At 38.1% G+C, this 24642-nt stretch overlaps 1 protein-coding gene across 4 annotated transcripts in view; it reads right to left on the bottom strand.

Moving 5' to 3' along the window:
* The window catches only part of RNASEH2B (ribonuclease H2 subunit B), an 81311-nt gene that overhangs the window by 21670 nt on the left and 34999 nt on the right, over positions 1-24642 (bottom strand). For all 4 annotated transcript variants that reach the window (XM_082675789.1, XM_082675790.1, XM_082675788.1 and 1 more), the window contains exons 6-9: positions 15140-15204; positions 13409-13514; positions 10911-10992; positions 2107-2149 (exon numbers count right to left, since the gene is read on the bottom strand). In XM_082675789.1, the coding sequence (XP_082531915.1) occupies positions 2107-2149; positions 10911-10992; positions 13409-13514; positions 15140-15204 (296 nt within the window). The remainder of the gene's footprint in view (positions 1-2106; positions 2150-10910; positions 10993-13408; positions 13515-15139; positions 15205-24642) is intronic.

The raw sequence follows: 24642 nt of genomic DNA, 5'->3' as shown, positions 1-24642 counted from the left end.
ACCTGTAAAAGTATGAGATTAGATCACTCCCTAACACCATACACAAGAATAAGCTCAAAATGGATTAAAGACCTAAATGTAAGGCCAGAAACTATCAAACTCTTAAAGGAAAAAATAGGAAGAACACTCTTTGACATAAATCACAGCAAGATCTTTTTTGATTCACCTCGTAGAGTAATGGAAATAAAAACAAAAATAAACAAATGGGACCTAATGAAACTTCAAAGCTTTTGCACAGCAAAGGAAACCATAAACAAGACCAAAAGACAACCCTCAGAATGGGAGAAAATATTTGCATGTGAAGCAACCGACAAAGGATTAATCTCCAAAATTTACAAGCAGCTCACGCAGCTCAATAACAAAAAAACAAACAACCCAATCCAAAAATGGGCAGAAGACCTAAATAGACAATTCTCCAAAGAAGATATACAGATTGCCAACAAACACATGAAAGGATGCTCAACATCACTAATCATTAGAGAAATGCAAATCAAAACTACAATGAGATATCATCTAACACCAGTCAGAATGGCCATCATCAAAAAATCTAGAAACAATAAATGCTGGAGAGGGTGTGGAGAAAAGGGAACACTCTTGCACTGCTGGTGGGAATGTGAATTGGTTCAGCCACTATGGAGAACACTATGGAGAACAGAACAGTTCCTTAAAAAACTACAAATAGAACTACCATATGACCCAGCCATCCCACTACTGGGCATATACCCTGAGAAAACCGAAATTCAAAGAGTCATGTACCAAAATGTTCATTGCAGCTCTATTTACAATAGCCCGGAGATGGAAACAACCTAAGTGCCCATCATGGGATGAATGGATAAAGAAGATGTGGCACATATATACAATGGAATATTACTCAGCCATAAAAAGAAACGAAATTGAGCTATTTGTAATGAGGTGGATAGACCTAGAGTCTGTCATACAGAGTGAAGTAAGTCAGAAAGAAAAAGACAAATACCGTATGCTAACACATATATATGGAATTTAAGAAAAAAAAAATGTCATGAAGAACCTAGGGGTAAGGCAGGAATAAAGACGGAGACCTCCTAGAGAACAGACTTGAGGTTATGGGGAGGGGGAAGGGTGAGCTGTGACAGGGCGAGAGAGAGTCATGGACATATACACACTAACAAATGTAAGGTAGATAGCTAGTGGGAAGCAGCCGCATGGCACAGGGATATAGGCTCGGTGCTTTGTGACAGCCTGGAGGGGTGGGATAGGGAGGGTGGGAGGGAGGGAGACGCAAGTGGGAAGAGATATGGGAACGTATGTATATGTATAACTGATTCACTTTGTTATAAAGCAGAAATTAACACACCATTGTAAAGCAATTATACCCCAATAAAGATGTTAAAAAAAAAAATATCCTGAGTATGTTGGTCACCTCGAAAGCAGGGAAAAAGGAAAGTTGTTTAACACCCACCTTACATTCATTTGCAAAGCACTCATTACTCTTCTGGCAGGAGAATGCCCTCACTGACAAGCTGTTGCACGTGTTTACTTCCCTGTGTCTGAGCAGCGCTCACTGGTCTGCGATCACGCCTGGACTTCGGGATGCTACTCTTTGCTCTCAAGTGTGGTTTATAGCTGGCTTCTCTACTCCCTATATCTGGGAGACAAACCTAGGCCATAGCCCACAGTGCAGAGGAGCTGTGGGTGGCAGTTTGAGAATATCTGGAAGGGGAAAGGTTTTCCACTGATAGCTTCTCTGTGTTGCAAAAATCATGCTCTATGTGCCTTTGTGCCCATGACAATTATATTTGGAAAAATGAGTTTTAGTTCTAGAGTATTCCTGGTGATTAATAAAGTTAATTACAGGATCTAGCTCACTCAAGAAGACTTAATTTTAATTATAACTTCTTTAATATTTTGACATAGGTATCCAGCTAAAATCAACTCTTTGATTCTCACAGCACTTTATCATTCACGTAAAAGCCACAGAAATAAAAATACTGATGAAGAACCCAGTATAATCTTTATGCCACATAAGTTGAATGAAGTATGTTTTAAAATATACTAAACTAAATTTATGTGGCAAAAGTATAATATTTTTCTAAGTCCTCCAAAGATAGCTTAGTCACAGCTTCTTACCTTTGATGGAGGGCTTGGCACTGAAGCTGGAGGTTCTGGAAGCCTGAGGAGTAAAAAATAAAAATCATAGTCATGGTTTTTCATAGACAAGCAAACAGAAAAACTGGGCCAACTTCAGACTTAGTAAGTCCTACTTTCATCTAGTAGTTTCACCTCCATATATCTTAATGTTCAATCACCTCAGTGGAAAGAGTGAAATTTTTCTAAGTGAATAAATGTTCATTTGCCTCCTTAATTCTAAGTATTGGAATTGTCTGAGAAAGAACAAAATGAGATGTCATTTGCTGAAATGGAATTGCTTTTCTTTAGCCTCCAAAAATTTGCATTTTGGTACTGTATTTTTTCATCATAAATGATGAATCTAGAATATATACAAAAGTGAAAATTATTTTAACTGTTGACAAAAAGTCATACAAACTTTACTTTTCTTGTATTAGAGTTTAGTTGACATATCTTTCTCCTCAAGTCTTTAACCAAAACTTAAAAATTTCAGCAGTAAAGAATATAAAAAAAATAGGGAGTGCTTCCGGGAAGATGGCGGAGGAGTAAGACACGGAGATCACCTTCCTCCCCACAGATACACCAGGGATACATCTACACGTGGAGCAGCTCCTACAGAACACCTACGGAACGTTGGCAGAAGACCTCAGACCTCCCAAAAGGCAAGAAATCCCCCACATAGCTGGGTAGGGCAAAAGAAAAAAGAATAAACAGAGACAAAAGGATACGGACGGGACCTGCACCAGTGGGAGGGAGCTGTGAAGGAGGAAAGGTTTCCACACACTAGAAAGCCCCTTTGTGGGCGGAGACTGCGGGAGGCAGAGGGGGAAGCTTCGGAGCCGCGGAGGAGAGCACAGCAACAGGGGTGTGGAGGGCAAAGCGGGGAGATTCCTGCACGGAGGATCGGTGCCGAACAGCACTCACCAGCCCGAGAGGCTTGTCTGCTCACCCGCCAGGGCGGGCGCACTTGGGAGCTGAGGCACGGCTTCGGTCGGAGCACAGGGAGAGGACTGGGGTTGGCGGCGTGAACACAGCCTGCAGGGGGTTAGTGCTCCACGGCTAGCCAGGAGGAAGTCCGGGGAAAAGTCTGGACCTGCCGAAGAGGCAAGAGACTTTTTCTTCCCTCTTTGTTTCCTGGTGCGCGAGGAGAGGGGATTAAGAGCGCTGCTTAAAGGAGCTCCAGAGACAGGCGCGAGCCGCAGCTAAAAGCGCGGACCCCAGAGACGGGCAGGAGATGCTAAGGCTGCTGCTGCTGCCACCAAGAAGCCTGTGTGCGAGCATATGTCACTATCCACACCCCCCTTCCGGGGAGCCTGTGCAGCCAGCCACTGCCGGGGTCCCGGGATCCAGGGACAACTTCCCCGGGAGAACACACGGCGCACCTCAGGCTGGTGAAACGTCACGCCGGCCTCTGCCGCCGCAGGCTCACCCCGCACTCCGTGCCCCTCCCTCCCCCCGGCCTGAGTGAGCCAGAGCCCCCGAGTCAGCTGCTCCTTTAACCCCGTCCTGTCTGCGCAAAGAACAGACGCCCTCCGGAGACCTACACGCAGAGGTGGGGCCAAATCCAAAGCTGAGCCCCTGGGAGCTGTGAGAACAAAGAAGAGAAAGGGAAATCTCTCCCAGCAGCCTCAGAAGCAGCGGATTAAAGCTCCACAATCAACTTGATGTACCCTGCATCTGTGGAATACATGAATAGACAACGAATCATCCCAAATTGAGAAGGTGGACTTTGAGAGCAAGATTTATGATTTTTCCCCCTTTTCCTTTTTTTGTGAGTGTGTATGTGTATGCTTCTGTGTGAGATTTTGTCTGTATAGCTTTGCTTCCACCATTTGTCCGAAGGTTCTAAACGTCCGTTTTTTTAAAAAATTTTTTTCTTAATAATTACTTTTTATTTTAATAACTTTATTTTATTTTACTTTATCTTCGTTCTTTCTTTCCTTCCTTCCCTCTTTTAGACAACAAATCATCACAAATTGAGGAGGTGGACTTTGAGAGCAAGATTTATGATTTTTTCCCCTTTTCCTCTTTTTGTGAGTGTGTATGTGTATGCTTCTGTGTGAGATTTTGTCTGTGTAGCTTTGCTTCTACCATTTGTCCTAGGGCTCTATCCCTCTTTTTTTTTTCTCTTAATAATTATTTTTTTATTTTAATAACTTTATTATATTTTATCTTTATTTTATTTTATCATTTTCTTTTTATCCTTCCTTCCTCCCTCCCTCCCTCCTTTCTTTCTTTCTACTTCTACTAATTCTTTCTTTCTACTTTTTCTCCCTTTTATTCTGAGCCGTGCGGATGAAAGGCTCTTGGTGCTGCAACCAGGAGTCAGTGCTGTGCCTCTGAGGTGGGAGAGCCAACTTCAGGACACTGGTCCACAAGAGACCTCCCAGCTCCACATAATATCAAACGGCGAAAATCTCCCAGAAATCTCCATCTCAACACTATCACCCAGCTTCACTCAACGACCAGCAAGCTACAGTGCTGGACATCCTATGCCAAACAACTAGCAAGACAGGAACACAACCCCACCCATTAGCAGAGAGGCTGCCTAAAATCACAGTAAGTCCACAGACACCCCAAAACACACCACCAGACGTGGACCTGCCCACCAGAAAGACAAGATCCAGCCTCATCCACCAGAACACAGACACTAGTCCCCTCCACCAGGAAGCCTACACAACCCACTGAACCAACCTTAGCCACTGGGGACAGACACCAACAACAACGGGAACTACGAACGTGCAGTCTGCAAAAAGGAGACACCAAACACAGTAAGATAAGCAAAATGAGAAGACAGAAAAACACACAGCAGATGAAGGAGCAAGATAAAAACCCACCAGACCTAACAAATGAAGAGGAAATAGGCAGTCTACCTGAAAAAGAATTCAGAATAATGATAGTAAAGATGATCCAAAATCTTGGAAATAGAATAGAGAAAAGGCAAGAAACATTTAACAAGGACCTAGAAGAACTAAAGATGAAACAAACAATGATGAACAACAAAATAAATGAAATGAAAAATACTCTAGATGGGATCAATAGCAGAATAACTGAGGCAGAAGAACGGATAAGTGACCTGGAAGATAAAATAGTGGAAATAACTACTGCAGAGCAGAATAAAGAAAAAAGAATGAAAAGAACTGAGGACAGTCTCAGAGACCTCTGGGACAACATTAAATGCACCAACATTCGAATTATAGGGGTTCCAGAAGAAGAAGAGAAAAAGAAAGGGACTGAGAAAATATTTTAAGAGATTATAGTTGAAAACTTCCCTAATATGGGAAAGGAAATAGTTAATCAAGTCCAGGAAGCACAGAGAGTCCCGTACAGGATAAATCCAAGGAGAAATACACCAAGACACATATTAATCAAACTGTCAAAAATTAAATACAAAGAAATATTAAAAGCAGCAAGGGAAAAACAACAAATAACACACAAGGGAATCCCCATAAGGTTAACAGCTGACGTTTCAGCAGAAACTCTGCAAGCCAGAAGGGAGTGGCAGGACATATTTAAAGTGATGAAGGAGAAAAACCTGCAACCAAGATTACTCTACCCAGCAAGGATCTCATTCAGATTTGATGGAGAAATTAAAACCTTTACAGCCAAGCAAAAGCTGAGAGAGTTCAGCACCACCAAACCAGCTCTACAACAACTGCTAAAGGAACTTCTCTAGGCAAGAAACACAAGAGAAGGAAAAGACCTACAGTAACGAACCCAAAACAATTAAGAAAATGGGAATAGGAACATACATATTAATAATTACCTTAAATGTAAATGGACTAAATGCTACATTTACCAAAAGGCACAGATTGGCTGAATGGATACAAGAAGAAGACCCATATATTTGCTGTCTACAAGAGACCCACTTCAGACCTAGAGACACTTACAGACTGAAAGTAAGGGGATGGAAAAAGGTATTTCATGCAAATGGAAACCAAAAGAAAGCTGGAGTAGCAATTCTCATATCAGACAAAATAAGACTTTAAAGACTATTAGAAGAGACAAAGAAGGACACTACATAATGATCAAGGGATCAATCCAAGAAGAAGATATAACAATTGTAAATATTTATGCACCCAACATAGGAGCACCTCAATACATAAGGCAAATGCTAACAGCCATGAAAGGGGAAATCGACAGTAAAACATTCATAGTAGGGGACTTTAACACCCCACTTTCACCCATGGACAGATCATCCAAAATGAAAATAAATAAGGAAACACAAGCTTTAAATGATACATTAAACAAGATGGACTTAATTGATATTTATAGGACATTCCATCTAAAAACAACAGAATACACATTTTTTTCTAGTGCTCATGGAACATTCTCCAGGACAGATCATATCTTGGATCACAAATCAAGCCTTGGTAAATTTAAGAAAATCGAAGTTGTATCAAGTATCTTTTCTGACCACAACGCTATGAGACTAGATATCAATTACAGGAAAAGATCTGTAAAATATACAAACACATGGAGGCTAAACAATACACTACTTAATAACGAAGTGATCACTGAAGAAATCAAAGAGGAAATTAAAAAATACCTAGAAACAAATGACAGTGGAGACACGATGACCCAAAACCTATGGGATGCAGCAAAAGCAGTTCTAAGAGGGAAGTTTATAGCAATACAAGCCTACCTTAAGAAACAGGAAACATTTCAAATAAACAACCTAAACTTGCACCAAAAGCAATTAGAGGAAGAAGAACAAAAACACCCCAAAGTTAGCAGAAGGAAAGAAATCATAAAAATGAGATCAGAAATAAATGAAAAAAAAACGAAGGAAACGATAGCAAAGATCAATAAAACTAAAAGCTGGTTCTTTGAGAAGATAAACAAAATTGATAAACCATTAGCCAGACTCATCAAGAAAAAGAGGGAGAGGACTCAAATCAATAAAATTAGAAATGAAAAAGGAGAAGTAACAACTGACACTGCAGAAATACAAAAGATCATGAGAGATTACTACAAGCAACTCTATGCCAATAAAATGGACAACCTGGAAAAAATGGACAAATTCTTAGAAATGCACAACCTGTGAAGACTGAATCAGGAAGAAATTGAAAATATGAACAGACCAATCACAAGCACTGAAATTGAAACTGTAATTAAAAATCTTCCAACAAACAAAAGCCCAGGACCAGATGGCTTCACAAGCGAGTTCTATCAAACATTTAGAGAAGAGCTAACACCTATCCTTCTCAAACTCTTCCAAAATATAGCAGAGGGAGGAACACTCCCAAATTCCTTCTATGAGGCCACCATCACCTTGATACCAAACCCAGACAAGGATGTCACAAAGAAAGAAAACTACAGACCAATATCATTGATGAACATAGATGCAAAAATCCTCAACAAAATACTAGCAAACAGAATCCAACAGCACATTAAACAGATCATACACCATAATCAAGTGGGGTTTATTCCAGGAATGCAAGGATTCAATATACGCAAATCAATCAACATGATACACCATATTAACAAACTGAAAAAGAAAAACCATATGATCATCTCAATAGATGCAGAAAAGCTTTTGACAAAATTCAACACCCATTTATGATAAAAACCCTGCAGAAAGTAGGCACAGAGGGAACTTTCCTCAACATAATAAGGGCCATATATGACAAACCCACAGCCAACGTTGTCCTCAATGGTGAAAAACTGAAAGCATTTCCACTAAGATCAGGAACAAGACAAGGTTGCCCACTCTCACCACTGTTATTCAACATAGTTTTGGAAGTTTTAGCCACAGCAATCAGAGAAGAAAAGGAAATAAAAGGAATCCAAATCGGAAAAGAAAAAGTAAAGCTGTCACTGTTTGCAGATGACATGATATTATACATACAGAATCCTAAAGATGCTACCAGAAAACTGCTAGAGCTAATCAATGAATTTGGTAAAGTAGCAGGATACAAAATTAATGCACAGAAATCTCTGGCATTCCTATACACTAATGATGAAAAATCTGAAAGTGAGATCAAGAAAACACTCCCATTTACCATTGCAAAAAAAAGAATAAAATATTTAGGAATAAACCTACCTAAGGAGACAAAAGACCTATATGCAGAAAATTATAAGACACTGATGAAAGAAATTAAAGACGCTACAAATAGATGGAGAGATATACCATGTTCTTGGATTGGAAGAATCAACATTGTAAAAATGACTCTACTACCCAAAGCAATCTACAGATTCAATGCAATCCCTATCAAACTACCACTGGCATTTTTCACAGAACTAGAACAAAAAATTTCACAACTTGTATGGAAACACAAAAGACCCCGAACAGCCAAAGCAATGTTGAGAATGAAAAACGCAGCTGGAGGAATCAGGCTCCCTGACTTTAGAGTATACTACAAAGCTACAGTAATCAAGACAGTATGGTACTGGCACAAAAACAGATAGATCAATGGAGCAGGATAGAAAGCCCAGAGATAAACCCACGCACATATGGTCACCTTATCTTTGATAAAGGAGGCAGGAATGTACAGTGGAGAAAGGACAGCCTCTTCAATAAGTGGTGCTGGGAAAACTGGACAGGTACATGTAAAAGTATGAAATTAGATCACTCCCTAACACCATACACAAGAATAAGCTCAAAATGGATTAAAGACCTAAATGTAAGGCCAGAAACTATCAAACTCTTAGAGGAAAACATAGGACACTCTATGACATAAATCACAGCAAGATCCTTTTTGACCCACCTCCTAGAAAAATGGAAATAAAAACAAAAATAAACAAATGGGACCTAATGAAACTTCAAAGCTTTTGCACAGCAAAGGAAACCATAAACAAGACCAAAAGACAACCCTCAGAATGGGAGAAAATTATTTGCAAATGAAGCAACTGACAAAGGATTAATCTCCAAAATTTATAAGCAGCTCATGCAGCTTAATAACAAAAAAACAAACAACCCAATCCAAAAACGGGCAGAAGACCTAAATAGATGTTTCTCCAAAGAAGATATACGGACTGCCAACAAACACATGAAAGAATGCTCAACATCACTAATCATTAGAGAAATGCAAATCAAAACTACAATGAGATATCATCTCACACCAGTCAGAATGGCCATCATCAAAAAATCTAGAAACAATAAATGCTGGAGAGGGTGTGGAGAAAAGGGAACCCTCTTTCACTGTTGGTGGGAATGTAAATTGATACAGCCACTATGGAGAACAGTATGGAGGTTCCTTAAAAAACTACAAATAGAACTACCATATGACCCAGCCATCCCACTACTGAGCATATACCCTGAAAAAACCATAATTCAAAAAGAGTCATGTACCAAAATGTTCATTGCAGCTCTATTTACAATAGCCCGGAGATGGAAACAATCTAAGTGTCCATCATCGGATGAATGGATAAAGAAGATGTGGCACATATATACTATGGAATATTACTCAGCCATAAAAAGAAACGAAATTGAACTATTTGTAATGAGGTGGATAGACCTAGAGTCTGTCATACAGAGTGAAGTAAGTCAGAAAGAGAGAGACAAATACCATATGCTAACACATATATATGGAATTTAAGAAAAAAAAAGTCATGAAGAGCCTAGGGGTAAGACAGGAATAAAGACACAGACCTACTAGAGAATGGACTTGAGGATATGGGGAGGGGGAAGGGTAAGCTGTGACAAAGCGAGAGAGAGGCATGGACATATATACACTACCAAACGTAAGGTAGATAGCTAGTGGGAAGCAGCCGCATAGCACAGGGAGATCAGCTCAGTGCTTTGTGACCGTCTGGAGGGGTGGGATAGGGAGGGTGGGAGGGAGGGAGACGCAAGAGGGAAGAGATATGCGAACATATGTATATATATAACTGATTGATTTTGTTGTAAAGCAGAAACTAACACACCATTGTAAAGCAATTATACTCCAATAAAGATGTTAGAAAAATAATATTAGAAAAAATGGAATACAAAGACATAAAGTCTCTAACAAGAGAAGCAGGTACAAAGAAATCCAGGAAAATATTAAACAGAAGGATATGTTTATCAATTCAAAGCAGGCTTTCAACATATTATATTACTATACTACAGAAACCAGTATCTACTAATTGTTTTTTTAAAGTAGGACCTAGGATGCAATTTGCTAAAAACAGCAACTGTATCTATTAAAAAGTCATCTTATATTCACGTATCAGAGGAAAAAATTATTATAAGAATCAGGAAAGGCTATTAAATCATCACACACATGAAATCTGAACAACAGTTGCTAAAATACAGAAAATAAACATTTTTTTCAGCCTAAGATAAAGTCTTTATATTTTATTAAAGATCATTATGAAGGAAGGAACACAAATCAGGTCATTCTCAAACCCTTCTTCCCCCTCAAAGACACAGATTGTGCTTCATTCTTCATTGAGTTCCAAGTGTTGGGCATAATAAAAATACTTAGTGAACATCTAATGATAATAAAAATGGTACAAAACCTTTAAATATAACTTTCAAAAATATTCTATTCTGCCATTCTACTCTTTCTTTCCCACGAACCAAATCAGTTAAGTCTGGCTGGGGATAAAATTTTAACACAGTTTACCCTCTAATATCAAAACAACTGATAACCCCAATCCTAACACTCAGGGGTTCCTACAACTAGTATCCATTAAATCAGCTTGTTCCAATCAAAAAACTATCCATTAAAAATCACCTCCAAATCATACAGTCTATGACATAACTCAAGAATAATCTCTTATCAGAAAAAGTGATATAAGCCATAAAGAAACCCTATTTCTTGGAAACCAAGAAGCACAATTATGCTTAGTTATGACTAAAGCTGAACCACACTTACTTTAAATATTTAGATAAGTCATCACTCAATTCTTTAGGGATGTAATCCGATATCAGACCATGGGCATAACAAATATAATCCTCTGAAAGAAATAGAATGGAGAATGAAAAAAAAATTAGTAATAATTATGGTAGTTTTACAGTCAAATTGACCAGAGTTCAAATTCTGGCACTGTCTGGCCTTAGAGAGTCACTTAAGCTTTTTTTTGTGAAACGGGGATGCTCATATCTATCTGTCACAGTAGTGGGGTAATCTGATGGATGGATATGTAGGATGATATCAAAGATATGATGAGATAATCAAGCACAATACAGTAGATGCCCACTAAATAACAGGTAAGAACTCAGGGTTCTTTTCTTAGCTGAGGCCCTTGAATACAGATAAAGTTCAAAAATCAGATGTAACAATATGAAATATTCATGTCTTTTTAAAAGACTAATCTTTTCTAGGTCTGTTTCAATATAAAATAAATCTAATTATTTAACAGTAAATGAGTATGCTCATTTAAGAGAAATAATACATGATATGTCTCTATTAAGTACTTGCTTTATAAGAGTCCTGAATGTTATATATACCCCCAAACTAATAAAATGCCTTAAAAAACAGAAAAAAACAAAACTCAGCAGAGAGTATAATCATTACTTCTAAAGTATTTGGATTCTCAGTACTAAAATGAAACTCTGGTATCAATTAAATACAGAACATAAGAGAAAATCTGTTTTAAAGCTCTGTTCCTTAATTCAGTATTTTTTGTAGAATACTAGGGGATAATCAAACTTAATAGATGGGATAATCACAAGGGGATATAAACTACCAAAAGCAATATCCCAGGTTTGTTGCTGGGATATTCATTTTCTTCTTTTTTTCCTTTCTCTTCTACCTTCAACGTTAGGATAACAATTTGCCTCAGTATTACTTAGGAAGTGACTGCTGCCTGGTCCACCTCATTCTCAAAAAGTCTTCAGTAAGAGATTTTCACTGCCAGCACAGAACTGAAAGTTATCACTGGACCCTTCTTAAAATATGCTCATGGTTCTGAGTTAGTAATTATCTAATGAGTCATGAATAGACAAAGAAAGTTATTTTAAGAAAGCCAATATATCATCTGTTTGCTTCTTCTGGTAGCATATCAAGCTAAAGATCTAAAAAAGGAAAGAATGCAGAGTATAAAGCTTACGTTATGGCTGGGAACCTAAATGGTCATGTAGCCAAGCCCAGACTCATATTTAGAGATTGGTACAAACACTGGCCTCAGAGCAGAAGACCTGGCCTGCTAGCTAGGATGGGTGACCTTGAATAAGTCATCTGCTTCTCTAAGACCACAGGTTTTCATTTTTAAAATGAGAAGATCTGTCTAAATAACCTCTAACACCCCTTCTCGTACTTTAACAAAAATCTATGGTTTTATCCATCCATCCATCCATCCATCCATCCATCCATCCATCCATGCATCTGTCTATCTGTCCAGCCATTTGACTCAGTCCCTTCTCTTCTTTTGTTAAAGCCAATCAAAGACACTGATAGCTGGTAAACTCAGATGTCAAGGGCAAGTCTACCACTCCCAGAATGGCAGGAGCCAGCTATTATCTATATGTACAACGTACTGTAAGGTGGATTTCTGCGAGTCGAAGATTGCCTGAATTACCAACAGGCCACCGTTCCTAGTTCTTTTTTTTTTTTTTTTTAATGATGAAACTCTGATGTTTTGGAGTTGTATACTGGAACAGGGGAACACTGAATTGGAGCTTAAAGTCAGAATAATGTCTGTCCTACCATTTCAGAAAGTTAATTGTATTAGATAGCTGTTTTTATTCAACTACACATATAAAAATAAGAGGACACTACACTGTAAAAAAGCAAAAAATTTACCTTAATAACCTAAAAGAAAAAACTGCCAATTGAATAAAGTTTCATCTAAAATCAAAATACTGAGACCTACAGTAGGACCTATGCTTCTTGAGAGTAAGATGCAAACAGATACAGCTCATTGGAAATCCTTGTGCCACACGAACAGTACAACAGGAAGGTTATGAGTGTGGGCTTAAGAGTCAGGCAAGCTCCATTAGTAGCTCAGCTCTACCATTTACTAGCTGTGTGACTTTGGACACAGCCTCAAGACTCTCACTGTAAAATGAGACTTAGATGGAGGGTCAGATGGGCTAATGTGTGCACACTGGCAGCTTAGTAAAAGGCTTGGCACACAACACACCCTCAATAAATGATAGCCAGGGTTGTTAGGGCTGTTATTACTGTTAGCACAAAATATATATTTCTTGAATGAATGATTTAAGTATCAATTAGTGAAAGAAGTGAACTAAGGCAGAAGTACTACTTGGTTCTGAAATAAAATGCACACCTGCCACAAGATCTATGAGAACACATCGGCAAGAATGTGAAGCTTCTGAGACATTAAGATTTTAAAATCATAAGACTGGCATTTACTCTGGTCAGCAACTTACTCCAGACAAAAATAATTTCTGATGAAATGATTTACTTACCTTCCTTGTCACTGGAAACCGGGTCACCAGAGAAAAATGCAGTAGACTGTACCCGGGCACCGACATTTACATTATTGGTTTTTAACGCTGCCATAGTCTGATTAACCTATGAAATAAACGAAAGGGGAATATCAGGGTATTTTCAACTAACTTTAGAAACCCCATGACTTTCCAGACAGTCCTCAATCCAGTTAAGATCCAGGAAGAAGTAGTTGAGGATCTAGAAATACCTTCACCAGATATCACAAGATGAGAGATAGCTGCACATCTGAAGAAAGGTGAAGGGTAGTAACAGCACTACGGGATGAGCTCAGTACATGGACTTCCTAAGGCCTACACAATATGAGAGCACTGACTCTGGAGGCAGGCTGCTTGGGTTTGCTCTGTGACCATGGGCTAGTTACTTAACCTCTCTGTGCCTCTATCTATGAGAGGGGGATAAAGATAGTACCTATCTCATAGTACTGTTGTGAGGATTAAATGAGTTAATGTACGTTAAGCTCTTAGTACAGAAAATGGCACAAAGCTTATATGTAATGATTTTCTAAATAGAATAAATAATATAAATTTCTCACTTCCTAGGAATTTAAGAAAGGAAACACAATCAATAAACATAAACCTCACTTTGCTATTTTGTGTCATTATCATTTGCTAAGAGCAAAAACAAAATGCCAAGTTTCTGCTCAGTACTTCTCATTCTTCACCTACACAGAATTCTACTAATGCAAATACTACTTACCATTAAAGCAAATGAAAAGTGAAACATGGGTACTTTTCAAATCTTTTCACCACTCTGTACATAAGAACCTGATTAATTCTGCAAGGTTCATTTCTATGTTCCCAAGTTCCCAATGTGCTCAGTAACATGATATTACAAACATGTTTTTCACATACAAGATAGAAGAGAATCTTAGGAATCAGTACTAGAACTGGTATCCACTGAACTTACAAAAACTTTGTCATCCATAGATCTGGTCTGGCGAGATTCTTTGTCACGGTGAAAGTGTGCAATATCCTTAGACCAGTAGCTTTTTTGTTTTTTCCTTTACTATACCCATAATAAGAAATACACAGCAACCCAATACCCCAAAACATATATAAGTACGTTTCATACAGTCATACTTAATACTTGCCCATACTCTGTGCTATCTTTTAATACATCCTATCCTATTCTATTCCATTCCATTCTAAGAGAAATACTGATTGTGACCCACTAAATCGATTTGAAAAACACTGCCCAAGACCTTATATTGGTCTAATTCTTAGGATCACTAAGATACAGGGTTTGCCTGGAAGATGACCCCTCTTCAGCATCCAGACACTAAGCCTGAATCCCATCTGCCTGGTCCCCTGTGGGTCATGTGTGAGCAACGTCGACCTCTGAGGCGCCTATAGGACTGACAGCATCAAGTGCACGTAGCCCTGGTATCACCTGGCTTGAAAGACTCAAGTCTACACCAACAAATAGCAAGAACTTCTTCATTCTCACTGGTGAGGACCACAGGGAAATGGGGATGCAGGTCAAAGGAACACATCAAGCTAAAACGATACATGAATTAGGGAGAATGAAAAGCCAAAGATTCTTCTCCCACTTGGAGGTCTTTGTACAGCTTCTCTCTTGCAGTTGATGTTCAAGATGGTCTTTGGGGTCAGGCTTACTACCTTCTCTAAATATGTTTAAAAAGGAGCATTAAACTCTTTCTGCCACAAGGCATTGGAGAGGTACCGTACCTTTTTTTCCAGCCATTTTAATGTCTTCTCTTTGCTGTACTTGTAATATTTCTTCTTGTCTATTTCTGGATTAAATTAAAAGAAAAAAAAAGACAGTGCAGTGGATTAAACAAAAAATAAACTCGTAAGTTTATATCGTATACAAGATAACAGTTTTAAAATATTTCAGGGAATTCCCTGTCAGTCCAGTGGTTTGGACTCTGCTTTTACTGCAAGGGCCTGGGTTCAATCTCTAGTTGGTGAACTAAGGTCCCATAAGCCGTGAGGTGTGGTCAAAAAAAAAAAAAAATCCTAATATTTCACACTTTTGAAAAACTCAATTTATAACCCTGGGAACATACTTGAGACATTAAAAAAAATCTCTAAACAGAACTGGGATACCTCAGATCTCAACCAACTATTAAATGAGTGGAAATTTAAGAAAGTTATCAAATTATACAAACTGTCCTTATCAGGAGAAATTTTTTTTCCCTTCTTTTTATTGTATCTATACGAGATGGTGGATGTTAACTAAATCTACTGATAGTCATTTCAAAATATATCTAAATCAAACCATCATTTTGTACAACTTAAACCTACACAGTAATATATGTCAATTATTTCTCAATAAAACTGAAAACAATTCTACAGATAAATCTGGAGGAAAGGTAATTTTTTAATTGAAGTATAACTGACATACAATATCATATTAAGTTTCAGGTGTAGTGATTTGATATTTATACACATTCTGAAATGGTCACCACAATAAATCTAGTCATTGTCTCAAAAGGTAATTTTTAAAACTCAGCAAATTAACATACCGAGCAATCTTAATTTTTCTGAATAATTTTAAGCTCACCTCAATGTTTTCAATGAAAGACTCCTTTTGTAAAATAAAAACGGAAATCCCAAGAAAGAAAATTGAAGCTAAATGCAGGTGCCTATGAAGTTCATTGCATTCATTCAGGAAAAGAATCTTGTTAACTATTTAGTGCTGTTCTGGTGGGATTAGTGGAGAAAGAAGAAAAGATATATCTATCTTTCAATGTATTACCAATATAGCCATAGCTATTTCAGGGGAATTTAGAGTAATGATAGGCTCAATCTGGCCCTTTATGGAGATAAAAGTTTCATCTCATATAAATTATACTTCCTCTCCTCACAATCCAGCTAGCTTTATGTAATCTAACGACTTAATGTCATACATGGTATATGATATTAAGCCGTTATTTCCTTGGTAACACTTCATTCACAGGGTTTCTTGCTTTCTGTGCAGTCAGCAGACGCAGCTCTTCCACTCCGGCCTCCCGCCTCCATGCAGGAGTTACCTTCGTGACCACTGGAATTCCCACGACCAGATGCAAACTCGCCACATGTGACTCTGCTTGAATTACACAGAATGACGCTTTCTCTTTCCTCATGATCATGGTGGGAAACGGAAACTGCTTGTTCAGGGGTGGTTTTCAGCAATCTGTTAAACTGCTTGAAGTTTCACTGAACTGTTGGTATGGGGAAGGGCTGGCCTGAGCTCTTGCACATTTCCTCCCCATTTCAGCCTGTGGTCGTCAACACTGTGGGCAATAGGAGGTGGATGGAGTGGGTGCTGGACCTTTGCACCCATCTCCTCAGGACACGTCACTGGAATAATGAAAATGAGGGACCTACTTCTGGCATTGCCAGAAGTTTGAGAATTCCAAGGCGCAATGCCTGCTCTCCTGGAGCCAGGACTGCTTGGCAAACAGCGTGCTGTGGAACCAAGGCAGATGAGGCTAGACTCAGCCTCCCTGGAGGTGATATAATATTTCTTTGTACAAAAATAGGGAGAATTCTAAGAGCATACAGCAGTCACTTAGAACATGTATGCTGCTGAATGAGTCTCAGACGTTCTGATCATTGCCTGAGACAATCTCGATAGAGGCTCAGTGGTCAGGTCTCTCCCAGGAATCCCACCTTGACTCTGCCACTCACTTGTCTCTTGTCTCTACCTCCAAATTTCCTGAAAGGACATATTCTACAACCTGCCATAGCTTTCCTCCCTCTCGTTCACTCTCTGAGCCCCTTGCAGGCCCCTTCTTTCCCTCTGGAAATGCTGGTTCAGAAGAAGTGGAGACCAGGCTATGAGCCGTACTGCTGGGGCTCCTACACCCCCAGCGCACGATGTCACCTCAGGAAGTCACCTATTGAATGAGGTGATGGCACAACATCTGGCACACATCAAATACTTAGTATTAGTTATGAAAAAATTAAATTATAACTTGTTAATGATAATAACATCAGAGTCTAATGTATAGTCAGGCCTGTGCTAAGTTCTTCATACACAGTTTCTCACTGAATGCTCAGAATGAATCTCAGGTAAAAACTACTATTTGTCCCCATATTAAAAAATTAGGTTTGAGTGAAGTTAAATAAATTGTCCAAAGTCACTGAGCTGGTAAACAGGAGCATGGATTCCTTCCCAACCTGACTTCAAAGCCGTGCATCTGGTGTTCATTTTACTGAGATCAATTAGTCCTCACCCCACTCAGTACTTCCGCCCCTATTCCTTATGGGAAAAGACTCTCCACCATGGACCTATACAACCTTTCTCTTGGTCGTTCTGCATCTCTAATGGCTTTTCCTCTGACTCTTTTCCGGCTCCACTGCCTCCTCCTTGGACGCCAACTTGTATCTCTCTCTGGGCATGATTTCATCCTGTCTTAGCAAGACTAAACCCATCCAGGAAGCCCAGAGCCCCGAGCTGAGGCTCTGTGTGTCATCTTCCTCCCAAATCACCTTCCTGGTCGCCCAGGCTTGAGTCACTCCTGCCTTGCTTCCCACTGGATTCCGTGGGAGACAGGAAGGAGCCAACATTATCTTGTAGAGAACAACGAGGGAGGAAGAATCAAAACAAACAAACAAAAAAACCCCAAAACAAACTGTGTCTGAAATCAGGAGGCTTAGCTTCTTTTGCTGGATCAGTTCTACTTCATTTTTTTAAAAAAACAACTGTATTTAGTAATAATGTTCGTATGATTAACACACCCATTTTTGGTGTACAATTTGAGGAGTATGGCCAAATGTCTACATACAGTCATGTAACCACCAGCCCAAGAAGTTCCCCTGAGCTTACAGTCAATTCTCTCACCCCTATCCAGACCTCAGGAAACCACTGATCTGCTATGATTACAGAATTGTTTTTGCTTTATTCTAGAACATCATAGGAATGGAATCATACAGTAAGTACTTTTCTGTGACCCTCTTCTTTTGCTCAACACAATTTCTGTGAGATTCTTCCATTTTGCTGCAGCTAGCAATAGCTCTTTCCTTTGTATTATGGAGTAGTATCCTGTGTATGGATATCCCATGTTTTGTATACCCACTCACCTACTGAAGGGCATTTAGGTTGTTTCCAGTTTTGGGCTATTTTGAAAAAGTTGCTCTGAACATTCTTGCACAAATCTTTGTATGGACATACGTCTTCATAACTCTTGGGCAAATACCTAGGAGTAGCATTACTGAGTCGTAAGAAATTGTCAAGCGGTTTGACCATTTTATGCTTCCACTAGCCAGGCAGGTGAGTTCCCGTTGTTCCATAACTTACTGGTAGCGTCTGTCTGTTTTATTTTAGCAACTCTGGTGGATATCAGTGATATTTCCCTGTGATTTTAATTTACATTTTTCTGGTGACTAATGATATTGAACATCTTTTCATGTGCCTTATTCATAAATCTTCTTTTGCGAACTCTGTTCAAACCTTTTGCTGATTTTTCTACAGGGCCGGATATCATCTTATTATTGTGTTAAAAGAGTTCCTTTTACATTTATATATATCTTTTATCAGATATATGTCATATAAATATTTTCTTCCAACTGTGACTTGTCTTCTTTTCTTAATAGTATCTTTCAAAGACCAGAAGATATTAATTTTAATGACATGTAATTTATAATTTTTTTGTATGGTTAGTAGTTTTTGTGTCCTATGAAATCTTTGCCAATCCTCAAGGTCACAAAGGTTTTCTTCTGTGGCTTCTTCCAGAAATTCAATAGTTTTCATTTTTGCATTTAAATTATTGATCCATTTCAAGTTAATTTTTCTGTATGACTCTGAGGTGAGAGTTAATGTTAATTGTTTTTCATATGGATATCCAATTTTTCCTGGTTATTTGTTGAAACGATTATCCTTTCTCCCATTAAATTATCTTGACACTGTTGGAAAAAAAAACAATTGGCTACATAAATGTGGGTCTACTTCTGTTCTATTTGGTTCCATTTATCTATCTATTTAAGCTTATACCAATGCCATAATTTCTTTATCATTGTAGCTTTACAGTAAGTCTTGAAATCAGGTTGTGTAAGTTCTCCAACTTTGTTCTTCTTTTTCAAAATTGTTTTGGCTACTGTAGATCCTTTGCACAGTCATATAAATTCTAGAATCAGCTTCTCAGTTTCTACCAAAAAAAAAAAAAAAAGCCTGATAGACATTCCATTAACTCTATAGATTACTTTGGAGAGAATGGACATCTTAACAATATTAAGTCTTCTAATTCATGAACATGGTATATCTCTCTACTTATTTAATTCTTTAATTTCTCTGCAATGTCTTGTAATGTTCAGTGTACTGGTCTTGCATATTTTACGTTTCATTTATCCTTACAACTTCATGATTTTTTACATTATAAATGGTGTGCTTTTATTACACTGTCCAATTGTTCACTGCTAATATACAGAAATAGAATTTTGCTATATTGACCTTATATCCTGAGAACTTATTAGTTCTAGTGATTTTTTTTTTTTTTGGTAAATTCTTTGGAGCTTTTTACATACATGACCATACTGTTTATGAAAAAAAGATAGTTTCACTATTTACTTTCTGATCTGCATAGCTTTTATTTATTTATTTATTGGCATGTGGGATCTTAGTTCCCTGACTAGGGATTGAACCCATGCCCCTGCAGTGGAAGCATGGAGTCTTAACCACTGGACTGCCAGGGAAGTCCAAATTTTTTTCTTATCTTATTGCAAATGCTAGGATTTCCGCTAGCAGGATGAGGAGTTGATATCCTTATCTTGTACCAATCTTAGGGGAAAAGTGTGTTCAGTCTTTTACAAGTATGATATTACTTGCAAAAGTAATGAAGTATGATATTAGCTTATGTTTGTCATGGATGTCCTTTACCAGAAGGAAGAAGCTCCTTCCTATCTCTAATTTGCTGAGAATTTATATTATGACTGAATTTTGTCAAATGTTTTTTTCTGCATCTACTGGGATGATCACAGTTTTCCTTTTGTAATGTATAAATATGGTGACTCATACTGATTGATTTTCTAATGTTCAACCAACTCTGCATTCTTATGATAAACCTCACTTGGTTATAATGTACTATCCTTTTTACATAGTTAATTTGCAAATATTTTTAAAGGATTTTTCCATCTATGATCATAAGGGATACTAGATTAGTTTTCTTTTTGTAATAACTTCGATTTTGATATTGGGGCCATTCCAGTTTCATAAAATTAGTTGGGAAATATGCCTTCTTCATTTAATTTCTAAAAGAATTTGACTAAGTATCATTATTTCTTTGAGTATTATTTTTTTCTTAAAGTATGGTAGAATTCACCAGTGAAGCCAGCTGGGCCTGGAGTTTTTTTCCTAGGAAGTTTTTAAATTACAAATTTATTTCTAACTAAACATTTCCCTGGACAAGATGATCACTAAGAAGTACCAAGCTTGAATATCCCAAAATACTATATAAGGATGAAGTGCATAAACTACTGTTTAATTTTAAAATTTACACATTTTGATAAGCAAGGTGGTTTAAAATATTCACGAAGGCCACAGATTACCCACAATTATGAAAAATACCATAACATGTTCTATTGTGTCCTAAATTTAATATTTGCGAGTTTGTGAGTTAGATGACATGTGCACATGCTGGAAAGGTTTCTTTCCCTAATGTGTCTGGTGCCTATAAAACTGGTCTCAAACATCTGGAAAGATTGGGTTTACAAAATAAAGATGGAATAAAAAGGAGTCCACAATTAAATAACATGTTCAGCAATTGGGTAATCAGTTCACAAACTTGAATTTCCCTGATGTATTGTTGAACAAACTGCCTGGAGCAGATTTTCACATCTACTTTCTGAATGTTTTCCATAACTGAGAAACTCATATGGTCTCTTTTTTTTTTCCTGCCTCCTGGGGATAGAAACTTGGCAACTGTGCTTGGGGTATTTTAATCAGGTAAGTTTTCCTGGCTCTTCCTGTTAATCACAATGAACAGCACAGCATAGCTTTTGCTTGCAATATGAAACAGAGTATTATACTCAAGATGAAGTTCATAACCCTTTATTAGTCCTTTCCCCTGTCATCTCTCCACTGAATGGGAGCTTTTTTGGCAAGAAGCATGCTGAGCCCCAGAGCTAGCAAACTGAGACACATTGTTTCCTTCACTAAGAAAGCAGGCAGTGCTAACTAACTAAGGTCACCACCATCATCATTCAGGATGCAAACAACTGTGGCTGGGTTTATTCGGCAGGGAGAAGGAAAGGTTCTCATAAACCTAGCAGGCTTAACGAGATCTTTAATGCCACAGACTTTTGAGACAGCATCTGGAGTCCAATATCAAAATAGCTGGCTGGGGAATTTGAGCATTTCAGGTTTTTACTCTCTCTGCACAGTGCCTGTGGGGAGGATGGAATTGAAAAAACATCAACTTTCCTCTTTATCTCTGCTCCCTGTCACGGGTAGTACCTGACCACTCTTTAGCAGTCTTCTTTGTTTCTTAGTTAAAAACCCTAGCAATAAAATAAAGAGAATGGAACCAAATACTAACTTAAAAATAGACAAGAATCTAATTCAAACAAGCAGCCAGGACCCAAGGCAATCACTAAAAGAGGATGCCTGGAAAACAGAACGCTCACTGCCAGGATGAGAACTGTCTTTTCCTTAAGCTGTGGAAGTTCCCACTGTCTCCTTTCCTGTCTCTCTCTTTGTCTCACAAAGAGACATTATTAATGGGATATACAAGACTAACAAAAAATTAAGTTTCTATTTTTACATGAGACAACACCTAAAAACTCTAACAGAGTCTCCTGGAAGTGTTACACAGTTGTAAGAAGGAAGAGGAAGAGTTGCCATCAGACAGACATGGGTTCAAACCTTGATTTTACCACTTCAAGTTCTATGTTAGTCAATGTGCTTAAACTCTTTGAGCTTCAATTTCCTCATTTGTAAAAATTCTGGTTCTACTAACAATGAAAGGGAATTACTGCAAGAATTCAATAACATACGTAAAACAACAAGCATAGAGATGACATATAATAATTTGTTAGTATATGGTAGACATTTTTATTATTATCTGATTATCCCCATTCTCCTACTTAAACCACTTGACTCTGTATTAATCAATGGACCATCAAACAAATGTGCATTGGTCACTTACTGTATACCTAGTACTTAAACATCAGCAAAGAATTTAAAATTTCTAGTTCACAAGCCTTAATGGTACAAACATTTATTGAGCACTTACTCTACACCCAGCACTCTCTGGGCACTGATTTACTTGTATGATTTCATTTAATTCCTAAAGCATCTCTTTGTGGTAGATAGTAGATACTATTAACTGCAATTCTTAAATAATGTTCATATGCTGTAATTTAGAGATCTCAACACTCTAAAGGCAAGAGAAGGAAAGCTTTATTTTATGATTTAGAACAACTTTGCAGAGTACTAATTATAACATATGGAAGAATATGAGGGATACTCTTAACCCTTCATCTCACAGATCAAGGATGCTGAAAAGTTTGAATGATTTGCTCAAAACCATGTAGCAAATACATTCTTAATTTTTCTTGTAGGCTATCAAATCCTGTGATCAGATTACCAGATTGTTCCTAAAGAAATTCTTTCCCTGAAAGAGATATGAAGCAAAAATAACAAAACATTAACACTGGTTGATTTTGCGGTTGGAGACAAATATTTGTAGCTTGTTCCCAAGTTTTTCTGTACCTTTAAATTTTTTGATTAAAAAGACTGCCTCCCTTGCCCATGTACTTTCATTTTCAAAGCAGTTATATCATCAACCTTTATACATGCCAGGTTTCTAAAAACCCTAGGCCTCAAATTTTTCTTTCTTTCTTTTTTAATGACAGTAAGGCAAAACAAAGTAATTTAGGTTAAATTTCGCAGGTAAAAGATGTATGCAATTCTCTAGAAGTCTTGGCAGTTCCTTCATAATTTAATTCTTCCCCTAATGAACTACATTCTGTAAATCTTAAAATAATGGAAGGTTCAAAAACAAAACAAAACAAAAAATTTTTTTTCTGCCCGTGCTGCGCAGCTTCCGGGATCTTAGTTCCCCGACCAGGGACTGAACCTGCACCCTCGGCAGTGAAAGCACGGAATCCTAACCACTGGACCGGCAGGGAATTCCCCCCCAATTTTTTAAAAACAAGAAATAATAAGATCTCTAATGCCTCAACCTTCAAAAAGGCCTCTTCATCAAAACAGAAGCAATTCCACATCGCTTGCTTCACCCCTTGACGCAGAACACAAATATGTGAAATATTTTTCTTTATGTCATTTCTGTATACAAGGACAGCATACTAAGACAGACATCATTTTCCACAAAGATCCAAAGAGAAACACACAGTAGCTTGAAGTTTACAACTGGTTATTTACAGCTGGTCAAACAAGACAAGTATAGGGCATTCACTTTTTATTACAGCAGAACTTCCAAAAGTTAGGCGATGTTGAGAAGTGAAAGAGATTAGGACAGTTCAGATAATGATTCACCAGATGGTCAGGGGGTCAGTGAGCAAGAAGGAAGGAATGGAAGTGAGGGAAGCTCCTGCTTTGGAACACAGGCTGCACACTAACAAATGACAATGCTTTAATACTATTTCTGAATTTGGGCTGCTGGGTTTTGGTTTCAGGCAACTGTTCTTATACAGCTATTGGAAGATTTCTGGCTAATGAGTTAATCGTGTTGTCAGCTTCCATTAACTTGGCAAAATGAAAATGACTTGTAATTATTCCTCACTGCTTTAGCTTTCAGAAATGGCTATGAGCTACTTCATTTGTCACCCACAAAAAGATTACTGTCTCCTGCCAAGATCAGCACCAGGGAGTGTCATTAATAGCGCTGCTTTGATAAAAACCTGGGCACCACATACCCCTCAGGCTCAAAACAGAGCTCTGTGTCTGGCCAAGTGTGAATTTAGTAGAACCTTCGAATGTGAAATGCAATGAATGAGGTTTTCTCTTTTTCCACCGTAAGCTTACACTTCTTGGAGTCACCACTTTCTTGGTCCTAGAAGAACTACCCTAGTTGGCCAAACCATCTAGAACCCCAAATAACCATAACTTATCAGCCTGCTGTTTCGGTTCTCACACTGTGTTTCCGTATTAACTCTAAAACTACTTGGATGATTTTTGGAGACACTGATGCTAAGTCTGAATGCTATTACAAACCTGTCAAAACACATTCACACACTGCCTCACTTCCTCCTCTCAAAATTCAAATGAATGCCTACAACTCATCTCT

The sequence above is a fragment of the Grampus griseus genome (assembly GCF_964374135.1).
Source record: "Grampus griseus genome assembly, chromosome: 18".
Classification (NCBI taxonomy): Eukaryota; Metazoa; Chordata; class Mammalia; order Artiodactyla; family Delphinidae; genus Grampus; species Grampus griseus.
The sequence above is the reverse complement of the archived record's forward strand: the minus strand, read 5'-3'. Positions and strand labels throughout refer to the sequence as shown.